The sequence below is a fragment of the Camelus ferus genome, chromosome 7 (genome assembly GCF_009834535.1).
Source record: "Camelus ferus isolate YT-003-E chromosome 7, BCGSAC_Cfer_1.0, whole genome shotgun sequence".
Taxonomy (NCBI): domain Eukaryota; kingdom Metazoa; phylum Chordata; class Mammalia; order Artiodactyla; family Camelidae; genus Camelus; species Camelus ferus.
The window spans coordinates 79,053,066-79,072,287 of NC_045702.1; the positions used below are offsets into that span (position 1 = coordinate 79,053,066).

The following is a 19,222-nucleotide window of genomic DNA, read 5'->3' on the forward strand; positions in this document are numbered from 1 at the left end:
TGGGCTTTTGATTTCTGTTTTAATTTCTTGTGCCCATTATGAAGAACGAAGTACAGAACTGAAGTGGCAAAGCTGGCGGGCGCGGGGTGTGCGCCGGGGAAGGTCGGGGCGGCCGCGCGGGCGGAGGGCGCTCAGGGCGGGGGCTCGTGCGGCCGGAGGAGCGACAAGCCCGTGGGGACGAGGGGGGAAAGGCTCCCGGGGGCCTGCCCTCTGCCCGCCCCCTCCCAACCCCGAGTAATGGCAGAATTCCTTGTTACAGAGTAAAATATGTTTGCCCAGCAGTTTGAAAAAACGTTACACAATAGTTAAAAAAAAATTATCTGCAATGACCCAAACCCAGGAGGGAAGCCCCGCTAGGTCCTCAGCAGACGTCTTTTTCAGACAACAGACGGTGAGGAACAGCCGGCCCTCCGGCACCCTCCGTCACGAGCCCTTCCCGTGCCCGCACACGGCTGTTCTCCGCAGCAGGAGGAAGGCGACGACGCAGAAGTAGAGCCCGCTCTTGAGCAGCAGGAGGAGGTACGCGTAGTAGGCGGACGTGCTTTCGCGCTGCAGCCGCACTGTGTCTAAGGGGAAAGCGGGCCGTTAGTTTCACCCGTTGCCTTGAGAGGCCGGGACACGGTGAGGGGAGGGGGGCACAGTTAGAATCACCTGAGCCATTTCACACTGTGCGTCAAGGAGATTCCTGCGAAGGGTGCAATCCGTGGAAATCCGGTGGTGGTCACAGTGGGGTGGGGGAGGTTTTAGTAAAGAGGGCGTGGTACAAAAATGGAAGCAAGTGGTTTATCCGCGCTCTCTGAAGCTTCAGGGGCAGGTGCCTCACTCACCTGCCTTTACTTTAATGTCTCTCATGCTGGTGGCTATGGTGATGGTGGGATAACTGCACTTACTCTCCTCTGAAGTTTTGGAGGAAATATAAGATATCAAGAAAAAAAAAATTACAGCAATGATTTGCGAGCCAGACTCGCTACTCAATGGACTACACGGCCGGGTCTCTGCCTGTGGAAGTTGCCCTTTTCCATGGTTCATCTTCATAGAGTCAGAACTCTAGAGTCCTTAGCACTTGGGGTGCAGAGAGATCTCAGGAGGTGCTGTGCTCAGAACTTGCTTCCCTTGGGCAGCTAATGTGTTAGCTGAGTTCCAGCCTGCCTGATCCCGGGAAGGAGGAAGGATCAGCAGGGCCAGAGCCAATGCTTCTAAATTCACTTAGAACCTTCCACGGCAGGGGGAAAGGGCCCCCCGTACTGCTGGTTCTGTGCCAGCTGCATGGAGTCCCCATGGGAGACATTCCACACCTGTGCCCTTACCTCCTCACTAACAGAGTGAGGTGTAACTGTTCCCTATTGGCAGGTGAGGAAACTATTGTTCAGAAACTGTAAGCAATTTACCCATACACATGCAACTAAAAAACAAAACAAAACAAAAAAAACAAACTGGTGTTAACGTCCACTCTGTGATCCTGAGAAGCCCACACAGTCGCACTCCCGCCCACGGGTCCATCTTGTCTCAGGGCCTTGTCCCTGAGACTCTTGCTCTGTGTCTGTATCTTCGAGGAGGGACAGAGACGAAGTATGTGAACTCATGACTCAGACGGGCGGGGATGAAATCCTAGATCTAGCTGGGTGGTATGGTACAAGGGACTTAATTAATAGTAGCTCACGTCCTCATCTATAAAGTGAGGGGGAAATATTGTACCAGCTCATAGGAGTATTATGGGAACGGAAGAGAGTATGCCTGCAAGACACAGCACAACACCTTGTGTATATGGAGCTCTCAGTGTGTCAGTTCATGTATTAGCCGCTAGCAATGACCGGAGACAAAGAAATCTACAAACAGCTTGATGTCCCATTTCCCCAGGCATTAGAAAGACAAGCCACACTAATGAACAAAGCCCACTGTTGAAATAATTCAGAGTCCATCACGACATCTTCTAATTTACAGACATCTCATACCCAGGCCAGCATTTCCTGGGTTAAGATGACTCCAGGGAGAAAACGGATTGACTTAAAATATCATTCGGTCTATTCTGCAACACCCAGGCATTCTGGTTTTTCTACTTGAAGCCAGGGAAGTTCAAAAGTTAGATTGATCCAGAGTTAAAAGCTGCTATCACATGACATAAAGGCAGAGATAAAAAGAAAAACAAAAAAAACTTACCACTTTCTTTTTTCAGGCAAGGCTTTGTAGTGTCCTCTACAAGAAATAAGAGCAAATATTAGTGAATTGTTTATATCCATTATTTAGCAGTGTGTGTCTCTGTGTGGGTCTGTGGATAGACTCTGACTGACAGAATTTGCCAAAAGAGAAGGGATGTTAAAAATAAGAGCCCTACAAATCCGAGAATAGATGGTCTGATTTGATGTAAGTACATGTAATGCATAGATTGCTTTCTGTATATGAGAGTGTTGAAGTTCATGAAGGGCACATTCTTCTCCTTTATCACAACTGGAGGGTGTAACCCAAGACCATCTTGTTTTCCTTCTGTATTCATAGCTCCCAGCACAGTGTCTGCCCCAAAGTAAGTGTTCAAAAAATACTTGTGAAAAAGATCAGTAGTCAGAAAAAGTGACTGCTGAAACAGTCTTCAGCATTCACTGCCAAGATGAAGAGCTGCTACCAAAATGAATTTGTCCAATCCCAGAATCCACAATAGAATCTCAGGTGTGACGTTTGGCTTCGGTAAATTTCCCATGTAGTCAAAATAAAGCAGCCAGACCTTTCCAAATCACACACATCCCACAAATCCCCAACTCGTGTACGTGGTTTTCTGCAGTTGTGGAGTTTGTGGACATAAAGGTAACAATATAAATGAGCATAGTAGCTAGTGAATAATTATTTCTGTGCCAGGCATTAGCTTAAATACTTCATATGTGTTACCTCCTTTAACTCCCCAGTGACACTGCAGTGACTTGTATTTGGGGGGACTCCATGCTACCAAAGAGGAATAAGGATTAGAGGGTAATTAGTTTACCAGGAGTCATACCAGTGATGGCAGAGTGCATTCAGAGGATCATTGTGGTGAATTAAATGAGACAGAGCACATGGAAAGGACTTTGTAAAAATAATCCATAGAAATACAGAGAAATTAATCTATACAGAGACAACGTAATTCCACCACTGTGAACATTAAAAACTTCTTCTTTTCCAGATATCTTAATTATTCTTAATAAATGAATTTTTTATTACAGGAGCTCAGCATTTGAGTGTAATTCTCTCCAGGATAAAAAGATAGGCCAAATCACATTCATAGTGCTCTGACAACATAAAACCTGTGGTGAGAGTTGTATTTATCTATAATGAAAGATAAAAGCAAACATTCATACAAGGACAAAATATCTTAAAATCTGAATCCCTGATTTTAATTGATATCTTCTCTAACACCAATGTTTGTTGGCTCTAAAATGTATAGCCAGTTAAGTTTCAGCCTCATGCTCACATTTTTCAGAAAAAGTTTTAGTTCATGAAGAAAATGATCAAAATGTAAAATCAATTAAATATAGTTAGAAATGGCATAAATTTGATATTCTTATTTAAATATGCAGTGGGCCTATTTAATTTATAAAAGAAAAATGATAAGGAAAAAAACCTAAATCAGTATCAATAAAGTATACGGTTGGAGAAATATATAGTACCTTACCATTATTATCAATGAAAACTATTTGTACTAAAAAATAGACTGTGGAAGGAGGAAGACAGAGACACAATGATTTATTTTGGTTTATCCTTATTTTTCCCTGATCACTAGAAAAAGTCAAAACCTAACAGGACATTTAAGCCTGAGATTATATTAAACTTATGCTTTACATATTTGCTTCCTTACCCTCTGTTTCTTAGCTGTAGAAATAGAAAATAATGGTTGTTCTCAACGGATGACTGGGTACACACACACACACACACATACATACATACATACATACACACAATGGAATACTACTCAGCCATAAAAAAGAATGAAATAATGCTATTTGCAGCAACATGGATGGACCTGAAAATTGTCATACCAAATGAAGTAAGCCAGAAAGAGAAAGAAAAATACCATATGAGATCACTTACATGTGATATATAAAAAAAAAAAGGACACAAATGAACTACTTATGATTTATAACTTAGATGATTGATTTTCTGAATATGTGTAAGCACATCTGACTGTCCTTTATGATTGGATTATTGCATTCTGTTGATTCTTATTTTGTGGTTGGCTTTATTCCTTTGATAACTACGTAAATTGAAAAAGCTAAGGCTCTAAACTGTTCTTAGAAACAATGAACAGTACATATATGTAAAAAAATTTATTTTATGTTGCTGTTTACTTTGTGCCCATTTGAATTGATATATTTACTCAGCTGGTATAGAGTACTGTGTTTTGTATTAAGCTCACTTTTTGGCATTAACATTTTATAAAATATAATCTCATCATTTGCTTTTACAATAAAAAAAAGAAAATTACAGTTGTTTTTGTAACCTTACTCTGGTTAGTTTTAGGAAAGGATATAAATAAATACAATGAATATATGAATAAATACACTGGTGTTCATTTTCAAAAAACAAGTGTTTTCGCTGATACAATTTCATGTGCTCTCCATCACAGCCCCAGGAGAAAGGCAAGGTTAAGTGCTCAAATGTAATTTGATCATGGACACACTAAGGATCTGAGAAGATAAACACTTGCTTCAGAAATTTGGACTGGTACACAGCAAGGTCTCTGCACATTTTGTTACGTGCTTGGTTCCTACTGCTTAAAAGGGGCTTCTTAACCACGGGGAAAAGCACAGAATGATTCCTTCCTATGGGCACTCTGGGACCTTTGGTCTGTTAGGACTGTAAGTCCCGGGTCTAGTGAGTTACAAGTCACCACTGCCAGTGCCAAGGCACGTGCAGCCCTCTGCCCGCGCGGAGCAGTACTCACAGCATCCGCCTCAAAGGGGCTCCTCCGGGACATCAGGCCTGAATGACCAGTGACCCTGAGTGATTAGGAACCGAGTATAATCCCTTTACTGTAGTTCATTGTATTTGGGACAGTAATTCACCCGAGTGTGCTCATCTGCATCCCTTCCAGGCTGGCACATGCTAGGGCCACAATAAAAGTTCATAAGAGGCACTTAGCGATGGCAAGAAACACACTCATATGTAGAACGGAAGTATGTCTGCACACATTAACATCAGCCAATCTTTAATTATGAAATTTGAGCTTAAGTTGGTGTATCAACTACAAATCTCAAACACCTAAGACCATAATAAAACCACAGCAAGTAAATTCTTTTCCTCTCTCTTGAACCATGACCTGGCTTTCCCAGATGAAGACCATTTTGTCATTTAATAACTCATTGTTGCTGGGTTATACTTTGAGTAAAGCAAGACTGAAGTGAGAGTGACTTTGCTTGCTTAGTAGAACCTTCCTGAATGATGTATGATTGTTCTTATTTCCTGACCAAGTAAGATCATCAACAGTGGAATCTTTTTTGTGCATTTATTGTGTGCTAAATTGATAGGTACTTTGATGTATGTTGTTTCACTGAATCTATACACCAACCTTAAAATACATTCATTGTGACCTTTATATTTTGGATGGTAAAACTGAGCTGAAAAAGTTCAGTAATATTTTTTCCTTTTTTATGTTTCAATGCTAATACAATTTTAATTTTATGGGGAAATAGGACATTTAAACCACCATTCAATGTAAAAACATTTCAGAACGATTTATATTTGTTTTTCATTAATGCTCGATTGAAAAGGTGGGGTATTTTCTTTGGAAAAAAAAAGAATTCTAGGAGGTTCTGTTTATATTTATAATCACGTACCTTGGTTAATTGGAGGAAAATGAATCTCTTGATCAATTCCTCCTTTGTTATTCTCATGTTTGACCACACATATGTGTTCTGTATCCATTGACTTTTCAGGCACGGTCAGCCAGCTGAATTTCATGTATGTATCGTTCGTCATGATGGTGTTTCCCTGCTGGGATTCCAGAACTGTATTGCTGTCCTTTGCTTTCCAATGTACCTTAATAGCATCAGGGAAAAAATTTTCCAGAAGACAAAGATGTGTTCCAGCCTTATCGAGGTTTATTTCAGCAATCGAAGGGAAAAATATAGTGGGCTTGGGGGCCATGTCTGCATCAAGCTTTCTGTCTGTGGGGGCAAATGGAATAGAATCGAAAAGAATTAGGAGAGAAACATAAACATTGTGGAACACCCTAGCAAACAGTCAAAGGAAGGAAAGTTGAGCTGCCATTGAATTAGTTCACACCGTGGTTTTTCAGCCACAGTAGATGGTGAGGTACTTACTGTTCTCATTTGCAATGGGAAGGGACATCCAACAGGTTACACAACTCGTCTAAAGTCACGGCTTTTAAGGAGCAGAGGTTGGCGTACACCTTGGCTTTCGTTTTTTCTCCACCTGCTAAGTTGGAATATGACCTAAAACTGCCCCGTATTAATGCTTGCAACATTCATGAACAGATTTGATTTCTTAAATCTCTTTTGTTCTGTCGTAATGGAGCCTGTGTTAAGGTGGATGAAAGTGGGTGGCGAGGATGGGGAGTGGAGAGAAGACCAGGTAACTCTGATGTTCTCTCTACAGGTAAGAGCCTTTAGTCACTTGTAAACTAGTTCCCTTTCCTTTCCATGTTTTGTAACTTACGGTCTCTTTGGCCAAATAACACATTCTCATGTTCTGCAACTCTGTGGATCCTGACTCATCATTTAACTGATTCTGGAATGCACCGTATTTATCCTGATTCCTATATAAATAAATGTCAAAAAAGGGTTATCATTTTTAAAACAATATACAGTCACTTGTATTCATGGGAATCTACGTCCATCTGTACTTGACAATTGGTCAAGCTGAACTTTTAGCTTCAAATGTGGATCCCAAACCTTGCTCTGAAGTGAAGAGGTTCTCCTTGCTGGCTTCTAATTTTATACAAATTCTCAATGTCCCGTCTGAACCACTGTAGATTTATAGGTAGAGTGGTTTTAATGCTGCACCTCCAAATTATTTATAGTGCCTTGAATTTAGAAGTAAAACAACATTTCCGAAATTTCTATTAAAATATATTATTTTCAGAAATGATCATTTACCTTCCCAGATAATGCACTTACAGAATTTTGTTTCACTTTAGCAAATGTTCATCAAAAACACATTTTATTTTGGAATTTCATTTGAAGTTGAAACATGACTTAAAACACCGTATTTTGACCCTCAGTGTCTCTCCTCAAATTTGAATCTACCGTCCTGGGCTGCTGAACTGTTTTCCAGCTCAACTATTTCTCTGTTTTCACCGGCTGAAGAAAGTGTATAAAATTAGTATAATATTAAAAGATATGATTCCTGGGTTCTCTTGCAGACATAACATCAAAATATATAAGAAAAAAAAAACAGTTTACAAAGGATGTCACTTGAATGCTGGTGTGTTGCTTGATTATAGATTTATTGTTAATCTAATGATTGAAACTGTAAATATTAGGATCCTTTCCAATTAGATTTTCAGTTAAAACTCTAGTGCTTTACTGATACTGTCTTTTGTCTAGTTTGGATTTAGTTTAATAATTTAACGGACAATTCCTTAAGAAGAGAAGAACTGAATTTCTCCTTTGAGAAGAAATGAAAAATATTCTTGATAATTTCTGCCTGTGTAGCAAAGTTCCTGATTTTTATACTAAATCAGCAAGCCAAAAATACTGAGTTTTTATTCATGCTGCACATATAATTAGGTCATAATGTGCTTATTTTAATTTTATACATCTCACTTCTAGTTCAAATAATATTTTATTGATTATAATAATAAGGCAAAGTACACATACAGTTGGAGAAATATTTTTGTTAATCTTGATCTATATGTTTTTTTCTTGTCACGTTTTTAGTCAAATAATTACAGACATTTATTTATATTTAAATACGAATTTTAAATTTATAAACTTTCTATGTTTCATTGACTTTACATCTTGACCATTTTCTGTATTAACTTAAGTTTTTTTCATATCTTATTATTATAATCATCTAAACACCATCACAGTCCTGTTTTTCTAAACATTAACTATTATTCAGATTTGTTTCTTCCTTCCCTCTAAAACCTTGAAAAGAAAATAAACTGCGTTCTTCTGATACCTACCTGTGACTATGAGTTTTGTTCCATTGCTGAAAACTTTTATTTAATAACTCCATGGTGACTTAACCCATATCAAAAACATTAGACTAATAACTTCTCTAATTTCTTCACATCCTAGTGCAACTATGCCCGCCCATGATTCAAATGACCAGCTTTCTGTTCCTGGTTCATTTTGCTCCTAACAAATTCTGTTACTGAGCAAAGCAAGTAAATTAAAGTCTTCATTTATTTGAAAACAATGATGTTAATGTATATTAATTCAACATCCCTACCAGTGCTGAAGTGAGACCAAAATGAAACAAGATTCCAAAGCAATTTAATTTAAAATGCTATGGAAATGAGAGATTTAATAATAATTATTACCATTATTATTAGCAATGTGTGATGATTCTGTGTTCCAACTTGACATTTTAATCTTATGACACCAAACCACACCCTTAGTGCTTGGAATTCGGTATTTGGGGTTTGCAATTGGATCTGCGACAATTAAGCATGAAAACTGATTCCCTGGTTTGCATTCCACTGTGCTCTCATTTGTCTGAAATTCTCAAAGCCATCAGCACAGGAAACATGCCTTTCACATCCCCAATCAATAGGCAATAATCTGTCTTGTCTTAACCCCTGCATCTCCAGGGTTAAGAAAATCAGTGGCTAAAGCTTAATATATGCAATTAGTATATGGAACTGTGTGTGTGGTCAAAAAATAATTTTTTCCCCAATTAACAGCACAGTCTATTTGCATTCCAAGTCTTTACCATAAACTTCAGCTTCATACTGACTTCTATTCAGCTCATGCACAGAGTTCAGCTTGCAAGTCCTGGCAGTGGACCTTCAAGACAGAATGACCAGAGAAATGGCAGGATGCCTGGCCCTCAGATCCTCCCGGTATCACGTTGCATCATGAACCCCCTACCTGCCTGACCCTGTCTGCCGAGGTCCACCATCTGTGAATGACATTCAGTGTTATGGTGCCCAGAGCACTGACGCATTGGGTTTGTTTAAAAATCATTTCTTCCATTTTATAAAACGGATGTCAAAGTCAATGTCCGCTCTTTATATTTCACTTTCCTCCTTAAAGACTCGTGCAGTGAAGTCTTTTTCTAATTTTATGGTGAGAAAAACATACTGAAAATTCAGTGTGCTTCATTTTATCCGTAATAAAGGGTATGCATTCCACTACATTTCCCCTACTTTCTTTTTTCTTTTTTTTAATTGACTTCTTTTCACTGAGGTAGTACTGACACCTGACTCTCCTTCCTTTGAGCATAAACTTCTACCCAGTGCTTCTTGCTAGACCATCACAGGTCTTGTTTCTTCTGCTTCCCTTCATGCCTCTGATCTTCTATTCTCATTTCACGCTCTGCCTGTGGGAGTGTTTCCCCTCTCAGGTCTTCTCAAAGAGATGTTGGAAACAAAGAGTTTAAATAAATGACGAATCAATTGTACATTATAGGTTGCTTCTTTTTCTGCCCGGGGGGTTGATAATTTAGTAAAATCTAACTCCAGTGTGACTTAATGGGAGACTATGTTTGCCAGTCCTAGTTCTGTGACACGGATGTAAAATATGCGGAATTCGAACCGACTGAAAATGCCAGGGCATAAAGTGCAGCTTTCTTTCTGAAAATTGTCCCCCGCAAAACAAGGGGCTGCTTATATTTCAGTTCTTGTGCAACCTCTCCTATTAAAAGATGCTTTTCTAATAACTCTGCTCTGATTAAAAAAAAAAATACTACCTGGACAAGATACTAACCTGAAATGAACTTAATTAAAGCTGGTTTGGGAGCGCGATAACTACTTGGTAAATAGTAGTTGGGATTGAAGTCGCTGCAGTTCGTCTTACCTTGCACGTGTATAGAATAGAAGAATAAATTTTATAAATGCTTTCTTTTATTTTATAAGTGGATAGTTGTTTCTTTAAATAAAATATCCAGTAGCATCATCACATGGGGATCACGAAACAGACCCGGAGATGACTTAGAAAGTTGCTCTAAAGGTAGTTGTTTTAAATGCAATTTTAGGGTCCCAATAAAATTTTTAATGAAATATGTGGGAAAAGAAGCAATATTTCTTACCTGACATTTGAACTGACATAATTTTAAACTTTGTGGGTGTAATCCAAATAAGAAACTAAATATTACAATTGGATATTTGACTTTTATCTATACCCCTATAAGTTTAAATATTCAAGTTGCAAAATAATAATAATAATAAAATCGTTTTTTTTACTTCTAGATATTTCAACTAGAAAATGAGAGATCATCTTATATTCAGGCTAATAGTATTTGAGATAATGCTTATTACTTGTTAACCGTTTTTAGAAGCAGGTAACAATTCATCACAGAAACAGAGAATTTTTGCATGCTGATTATTTGTCCTAAAATAACCTAAGATGGCAATAAATATATTTTACTGTACTCCTGATTTCACAAAGAATTCCAATGAATAAATGAGTAAGAATTTGCGTTCTGGGAAAGAAATTTACCTTCTTATCACCGACCATGTCCCAACATTTGTGGTAGGTAATTTCCATTTTAAATTTTATTTAATCCTCACAACATCTACTTGAGATGGTTGTGGCACAGATGGAATGAATGGAAATACAGCAAACTGTTAACAGTGATAAGTGCCAATATAAACATTAAATTTTTTTCTTTATTTTTGTATTTTCCAATTTTTTCCCATAATGGGCATGTATTATTTTTATAATTTTGATGAAGCAATAACCAGTGAATCAAAACTTATTTGCTAAGGGTGATCATACAGAAAGTGATAGACCCAGGATCAAAGTCCATATTTTTCCCTGCGCCGCACGCTCCTAAAAATCATTTTTCAGTTTTATCTGAGTCACCTTTATCTAATTCAATTGCTATAATTTACACTGAGCATAGTCACTTGAAAAAAAGGAGAATGGAACATTGCTTTTCAATACACAGATTCATTTGTTCATACGATCACAACCACTAAAGAAATAAGAAATATATAATTCTTTCTTTTTTTAATGCTTTATCAACTTTGTGAAAAAATTTTAAAACTTTCATTTCCACAGATCTCATAGGGTAGGAACATTCTTGAGAGACGTTCCCCCTTGCCCAGGCAAAATTTCATCTTTCAGGGAAATGAGGAGTGAACAAATTTATTGGATTGAATTTAGGAAAAAGACAAATCCACCTTACGACATTACTGAATATGGTTGTAGAGTTAAATATCTTGATACTCAATATTAATCATTCTCTGACAACTTGAGCAGTATTTGTCCAATTTTCCCATTGGTTATTTTTGGAATCAAATTAAAAAACTTCTAAGAGTCTTTGAAATTTTCCAACACAAATGAATTTAATATATCCACCACTGAGGGGACTCACACTTGGTCTAACTAGTTAACTCTTGCTAACGTCCTCCGTACTAAGTCAGGCAGAGAACAGACTCCAAGAACCTCTACGGAGACACGGACTTCTCCGGCGACCCTTCCGTGATTCACGACCAGGCAGGGACCAGATCCAAGAATTCTGAGCCAGCACCAGCACTGCAGCCTGCGGTGCCTGCGTTCCGTGCCACCCACCCCTCCCTTATTACAGAATTCAAAGAACATTTACCTGTAACAACGAGCCGTGTGCCAGAACCAAACACTTTGATTCTCCTGCCATCCGTTAACCCACTATCTGAAAAGCCTTTACAGAAATCTCCCTCTGTGCCTGCTTTCAAATTGTGCCCATAGTTTTCCGTATTTGTATAAATATTTAAAAATTGGCCTTGCTTAACATTAAACAAAGATGGAACCCAATGAAACCAGAACCTAGAATGCTTTTCTCCTAGACTAGAAACTCTTTGAGTGAAGGGAGTTGTTCTATCTGTGTCTTGTTCACCCTTTTACCTTCAGCACCCAGCACAGAAATTGTCTTCAATAAGTGTTTGCTGAGAGAATGAGCAAATGAGGATGTGAAATTATGCAGACCCTTTTCATGGACTTTGGAGCTGAGGTGGCTCACTGAGCTCATAAAGTCCATTAAACTGGTCCATATCCAGGCAATGTAGTAAGAGATGTGAGAGCATAAATTTCCACTGAGCTCAACCTACGTCCAAGAAAGTAGAGTAATAAGAAGTGGGATTTATTGATATTCTACATTTTTTTACTATACAATTTTAATTTGCGCCGCTGTTAGGGTTGACATGAAAACCAATAATACTGGTTTTTCAGGTTATTGGGAGAACGAAGCACAGTGTTTTATCTCAAACTACAGAGAAGAAAAAATTAAGAAAAGAGTTTCTCACTTAATAGACCATCGGCAAGAAGAGTACTTTGAACCAGTAACTTATACCAATGGTTTACAAACATGGTCTTCAAAATGCTTTAATTTCTAGTCTATTCTTTTCGGATTAAAAGTAGAATTTCTAAAAGTAGAATTTCAATCTGCTTACAAATAGGAAAGCGAATTAATCATTTACAAGGTAGTTTTGTTTCCATATAGGGTCTAACAGTAGCACCAAAAATGCTGTTCATATGCTGAAGACAAGAATGTCTTCATTCAGTCAGATAAATTGTTTTTTTTTCTATGAAGTATCTATCTGGTTTTTGTTACTAAGTTAAAATAGAAAAAAGTTACTTACCAGGAGGAATTACTATGAGCTTGGTCCCTTCTCCAAAAATCTTGATCCAGCCTGAGGTATCACACTGGTTAGGGCTCCTACAAAAATCTTAGCCTTCTCTGAAGTTTCAGGCCGTGACTAGCAGTTTAAAAACTTTGTAACTGGCAGTTTGATCTTCTGGGTTCTTTTGGAAGTCCTTAAATATAGGTTTCATGGCATCTGATTATTTAATTTTCTTCAGAAAAATGGACTAAAATGTCTGTTTTCCACAGAGAAGTAATCACTGAAAAGCACTGATGGAAAATGGAAATGACAAAAACAGGAAAAGAAGAGATTAGCACCAACTGGTCAACCAATTGCTTTTCTAAGTTACCAGGAAAAGTATTCTAAGAATTAAGACTATTTTAATTTCCAGGTGTCCAGCTGTGCTGAAACTGCTCAGAGATTGTGTCAAAGGAAGGGACCTTCTGTTCTCACAAGCACCAACGTGCTCCATTGGTGTTTCGGGAATGTATTTCTGAAAGGAGGAAACTCTTCAGTAACTGAAAATGCAAATGTGCCAACCCAAGAGCACTGAGAAATGTGAACAAAGTTCTTCTTTTCCCATTAAGCCACGATTAGCATTGGCACCACATTTTTTAAAAAGACAATGGCAAATGAGAAGCTAAGACCTTATTTTTCCTAGGATAAAATAAGAAATTTGTAGAATTCTGTCTCTTTGAAATAATAGGTTCCTTATTTAAACCAAAACTTAAGAACCCCGTCCAGTTCTCTGACATGTTGAAAAGAAGCCTCTTGGAGGCTGTCCTGTAATCACATTTCACTCACCGTGTTCTGAGGGGACCAAGTGAGGCAACTTAAATTCTACTTCACGCAGGGTGAGGAATGATTATACAAATATATGAATAACAAGCAGGTCAAGTGAAGTAAAGTACGTGTTTCAAATGAATTACTTGAAGTTTTGCATCACTTTCTCAAGAGAAACAATGACTTCATAGTCAACAATCTTCAAACAAACTTGGTAAACCATTTAAAAAAAAGTATGAGTCTCGTGTTTTATTTAAGGATTCGGTTTCCATCTTGAAACAAAATAATAACTTATGCATTTTTTTTCAAATTGGTTCATCTTCTAGAAATTTTGATGGTGTTAATTAAATCTAGTCCATGAGTAAGTTCTTCTGAGGAGATGGCCAGGCATGTCTTAAAGCAAAATGAACATACTGTCTGACATGTACAAGACGTAAAATCACATGCTCTCTGCGAGCCACTAGCTTCCACAGCCTGACATACTGTTGATTTTAGCCACTGCTTAAATGATGTCTGGTATGTGTCTATATAATACAATGGATCATTGGGAAGGACCAAGTTTACTTGTTTATAGAACTCGGGGCAGTGTTCGGGAGCGGCCAGGTCATTTTAATTTCAAGCAGGTTCTTCCCTCTAGCAATTTAATCTCTGTCTTCATTCTGAACTTGAGGATCTTCTAGTCTGTTAGAGCTTCTTTTGCTCTTTGGGTGCTTAACATGCCGCTAAGTACATGTCAGATGCTTTTTAATTTACATAGCACCCGTAGGCAAACAAGTCAAGCAACTCTTTCTTTTTCTTTCTTTCTTTCTTTCTTTCTTTCTTTCTTTCTTTCTTTCTTTCTTTCTTTCTTTCTTTCTTTCTTTCTTTTCTTTCTTTCTTTCTTTCTTTCTTTCTTTCTTTCTTTCTTTCTTTCTTTCTTTCTTTTTCTTTCTCTTTCTTTCTTTCTTTCTTTCTTTCTTTGCAAATAAATACTTGTCTTATCTGAGCAGGTGTGTATGAAAGGCAATTGCATGTGGAAAACTCTTTCTTGGGAAATTAACGTTCTACTTTCCCACTTCTTTGTCCCTGCTCCAAGGTCACAAGCCATGACTGTGTTCTCGGCTAGTGAAAGGGAAGAACATTCATGGGGGTCTGCTATGCATTTGGCACCAACCATACATTTCATCCTTATTCTGCTTCACCTGTAAAATGGTTTTTGCTATTAAAATACAAATTGGGAACAGAGTTAGGGAATTCAAACTGAGCCTTGAGCTGAATTCAAGTTCACCAGATCCCAAAACGCTGTTCTTTCAACTACTTCTGCTTCTTGGGTGTGTGGGTTGGGAGGATGTGTGTGGCAGGGACATAGTTTCCAGGTCTATTTCAGGTCTACATAATATATAGAGGATCTGTATCTCAAACGGTCAAGTATAAAACATTGGATGTTTAATCCGCACACCAGACAGTAGCTTCTTTCCACTTGTCCTTGAATAACACTAGGAGGTTACCGTGTCTGTGGGAACATTTGGGTCTTGCAGTTCAGAATTGTAACTCTGGTTTAGATTAAGCGGTAATTTCTCTCCTGGGCTTGCTGATTACCCGGCCCATGTCAGCTGGAAAATGAAGAGCTTCTACAATTGCATTAAGTGAGAGACAGGAGTGGGAGTTCTCTGCTTCAGATCTAAGAGTCTGGGTTGAGAGCTCTGTCTTAGCAGCCAGTTCTGTTCTCAGCCAGTGAACCAGGGGGTCTGGTTTGGTTTGTGGTTTACTTTCTACCAGATGAATCCACAGTTCCCAGGGCCTCCTATCTCATCTTTCAGATCTCATATCACAGGAAACACCTAAAGAACAGTTAGGTTTCCTCATTTCTTTTTTCTCAATACCAGAGAAAGTCAAAGATGTGGAAGGTCAAGAAAGCACCATTGGTTTTTGACATGCATGGTGTTAAATGACACATAGACCTTTCCTGAGAAAGGAAAATTTGGGGGTGGGTGGGAATGATGCAACTTGTACAGATGGTGGTGAAGGAATGGGATTGGAATCAATCATTTTTCTTCTGGCTACTATTTAGACATGCAAGAAGAGAGGTGTTTAGCTGTATTGTAATGGGATGCATTTTGCTGTTATTACTATTGTTCTTGTTATTTTCAAGCTATGGCTGCTAAGAGCTTGGACATGAAAAAGCCCTGAGTCACTCGAGCAAAAGCAAGTGCAGGTCAGGGCTACCTACCTTGGAACCAGCTGCAGAACCACCCAGTTAGGACTGGTCCCAGGTCTCAGACTGTAGAGCAGGAAGTTTAGGGCTTGGTTGGGCAGGTCCTTTGGTAAGTGGCAAAGACTTTACAAAGGTATCATGAAGAAAAGGATCTCCACGTTTGATGTGTATGCCAGGAAAACTATTCCCATTACTGAGGACTTCAGAACAGATAGAAACTACAAAGAAAGAATGGCAGTAAGGGAAATGGGAAAACAAGGAAGCAGATGGAGCTGGGAGTCCATCCCCCTTCTAAACGCTGTGACAATCACATAACTTGCTTACAAATCAGACCTGGTTGGGTTCTGGGGACATCACTTATGAAGACAAACCAACATGGTCACAGCTTCCTTTTAGAGAAATGCAACTGTGCTAAAAAAAAAAAAAAAAAAAAAGTTCAACCCTAACCACAAGAGAGGCAGAGAAAGACACTGGATGGAGAATCTGAAATGCAGGTGTAGGTACCTTATCTCTGTGGTTGACTAGCTTTGGAAAAATCACTTGCCATCTCTGGGCCCCACCTTCCTCATCTGAAGTATGGACATTGGACTAAATTTGTCCAAAGGGTCCTTCCCGTTTCAACAACTACGAACCTCTGATGAAAAGAATCAAAGAGCCTGTTGCGGTTGTCCGGGTATGAGAGGGGTTGAGGGTTAGTAAGAGAGCTTTTCTTCCAGATCCCTTTGGACTCTGTGCCACTGCAAGATCCCAGCAGGCACAGGGATAGGTGGCTTCGTCGGACTTGAGGACACTATTGATTATCAGGTAAAAGATTCCGTTCCCTTTCTTATCTGACTCCCAGCGGGAGTGAGGCTCGTCTAGCTCGTAACTATTTGTTGAGCCATAAAGGATTCACTTCAGGGGTCCCCTTCTCTCTGTTGATACCAATGCACAATGGTATTCTCCAGAATCCCAGACAGCTGGCAACTCACGGAGCACTGTTCTGTCTAGTCTTTGGGTAGAGGAGAGTTGATCCTGAGAAATTCTTATTTTGGTGTCTCCATCTGTTAAAAGCATGGAGGGCAGCCAGAGGCATTAAAAAGGTTGACTCTGGACACAAAAACAATGAAAAGGCAGGAAAGGAGACAAGTCAAGCTACAAACCCAAACCAAAGACGTGAGGAAAATCCAAGTGGTCAGCATTGCCAGTGACTGGTAAGAATGAGGAGTGAATCAGGACAGGACAGGAGATGGAGTGGCAGCCTGTCCCCAGTGGAGGCAGGGAGCGGGGAGGAAGGTTCACTTCAGAACCAATGAAAGCCTTTCTCAGTAAGACCTGTTGTGGTATTATTTTGATCATGTTCCTCGTATAGAGAAGCTTTCAGATGCCCAACAGCATCATCAAAAACACTTTTGTTATAATAACATAATTAGCATCACTTTGGGAGCCAGGCTCCCCTGTATTTCCTTTACATCTTGCTTCAGATACACTTATCCTTGTGGTCATGTTCACTCCCCGAGTTACAGATTTTCCACCGTATCTTGTGAGAGTGTGAGTAGCTCTGTATGGCTATCGTGAGAGTTAGAAGAAAAGTATTATTACTGTAGACAGTAACAAATGAGACAAATAATCCTGCTTAGAACCTTACACAGAACCTTGTGCAGAAGTTTGCATATTATATAGACCATTAGTTTGCAGAAAGTTCACAAGGTTGGGTAACCATTAACAATGACCTTAGTTACTGCTGAGGACACCGTGATGCTATTTTATGACATTTCTTCATTCTGCTGTGAACGAAGAAAGGGGTTGGAGGAAACAGATTCCCCTTGGTTCATTACCCTCCCACCTCTCCCTATTCACAATTCTTAGTTTTTCAGCCTTCGAGCTATGCTTGACTGTTGTTTGGAGGACAATGTATGATGTGATTTTTAAAGAGGGCCTGAGTTCATCCCTGTTTTAGCTGGGATGGCTCAGTGAAGTGGTTTAGTCACAGCGGGAAAGGACACTGTGATTTGCTGAACACTGTGCTAAAACTTTCACGTGGGAACCTCATTCAGTCCTCAGCAGCCTATGTTGCGGTTAGCATCCTGCCCCATTTAAAATTGGGAAAAAGGAATAAAACGATTCTATAACTCCTCTGGATCGTGCTGACACCTGAAATCCAGGTGTATGTCACTAGAAAGGCCTCGTATCTTCCATCATTCATTCGTTCACTCATTCTTTCTTTTTTTCTTTCTAAGCCAACCCATCACACTGAGCACTGGACTACGGCCTCCTTCCCAGGAGGCTTCCAGCGATGGTGAAGCAGAGACCGTCTGGGGCACTTACAAAAGCCAGCCCACGGCCCAGCGGTGGGAGTGGACGATAAAGGTAAGTGAGTACCTGAAAGAAGCCTCTACAGATGGGGTCCTTGAGCTACACTGCTCAGGGCACACGTGCAGGAGAAGAGCCCCCTACAGGAGGCAGAACGTGTGTCTGTGTGTGTGTGTGTAGGCGCGATGGCGTAGGAGGGTTTTCGTGCAATGACAGTGGCGCCCTGCCGCACGGTGTGTCCCAGCAGGCGCAGTAGAACAGCCCTGCATCCTCCTCGGTAACCTGGTGTATCCTGAGGCTCATCAACGAATCCCTCTGCCATTTCCTTGCTTCATATCTTTCCTCACTGACCCCTTGTTCGTGGACAATATTTTCATTTGAGGAAATAAACAGAATTCGTTTCAGAGGCTCACCTGGCTTCTGCCGGTACCAGTGTATGTACGCGTTCTTTTTTAACCTATCTGTTTTTATTCGGCATTCAAGAAATGCTGTGTTTCCTCTTCTCTTGGTAATGGATGTCATGAGTGGTGTTACTAGAATGTCTCCACTTGTGTCTGAAAGAAAAACAGGACGAGGAATTAGCAAAATTTTGATGTTCGTCAAAAGAGTATAATTTGTTCTGTACTTGTGAAAAGCAGGGGGACCGAGGTTTACATTTTCTTCCTGAAGAATTCAAGGTAACGGTGGAATTTGTCAGCTTAGTCTGAATCATCCTGTGGCTACGATCCATCTGAAAGGGGTGATGTGACTGTCCATGATCTATCGCCTCCCTTGGAAAGAATGAGACACCCCTTGGGTAAAGCCACTCACATGTCCAGAGGGAGGCCACCACAAAGACCTGGGGCAGGAGCAGCATGCCGCCAGCTCTTGCTGGGAGAGGTGATTGAATAACAGAATGATTGCAGAGCACACCTGAGGGCTGAGTTAGTAAGAGGAAGCGGTGCTCTGAACATACACCCGCAGACTGCGAAAACCGCTAGACGAAGACACATAGACTTTGTCTAGGGAAAGGGGCTCATGTTATTTCTCAGAACGCCCTGCAGAAATAGGTCTGTTAATTCATCAGCAGAGCTCTCTTGTTACTGTGTGATTTTTTACGAACTAATGATGTTAGGGTAAAGAAGTCATTTTCTTGTTAAAGGGAGGGAGTCCTTTATTGATCTAACAGAGGGGGATGGAGTGGGAGAAAGCAGGGTGTGAGACAAGCATAGAGTCCACACTTGACAGGCTTCATGGGT

At 39.7% G+C, this 19,222-nt stretch overlaps 1 gene segment (V, D, J or C); it reads right to left on the bottom strand.

Moving 5' to 3' along the window:
• Nucleotides 1–19,222, bottom strand: part of LOC102506149 — a 22,524-nt gene continuing 3,302 nt past the window's right edge. The window contains 4 exon segments of the C gene segment in view: nt 1–566; nt 2,158–2,193; nt 5,799–6,128; nt 12,713–12,770. Of these exon segments, the coding sequence occupies nt 424–566; nt 2,158–2,193; nt 5,799–6,128; nt 12,713–12,770 (567 nt within the window).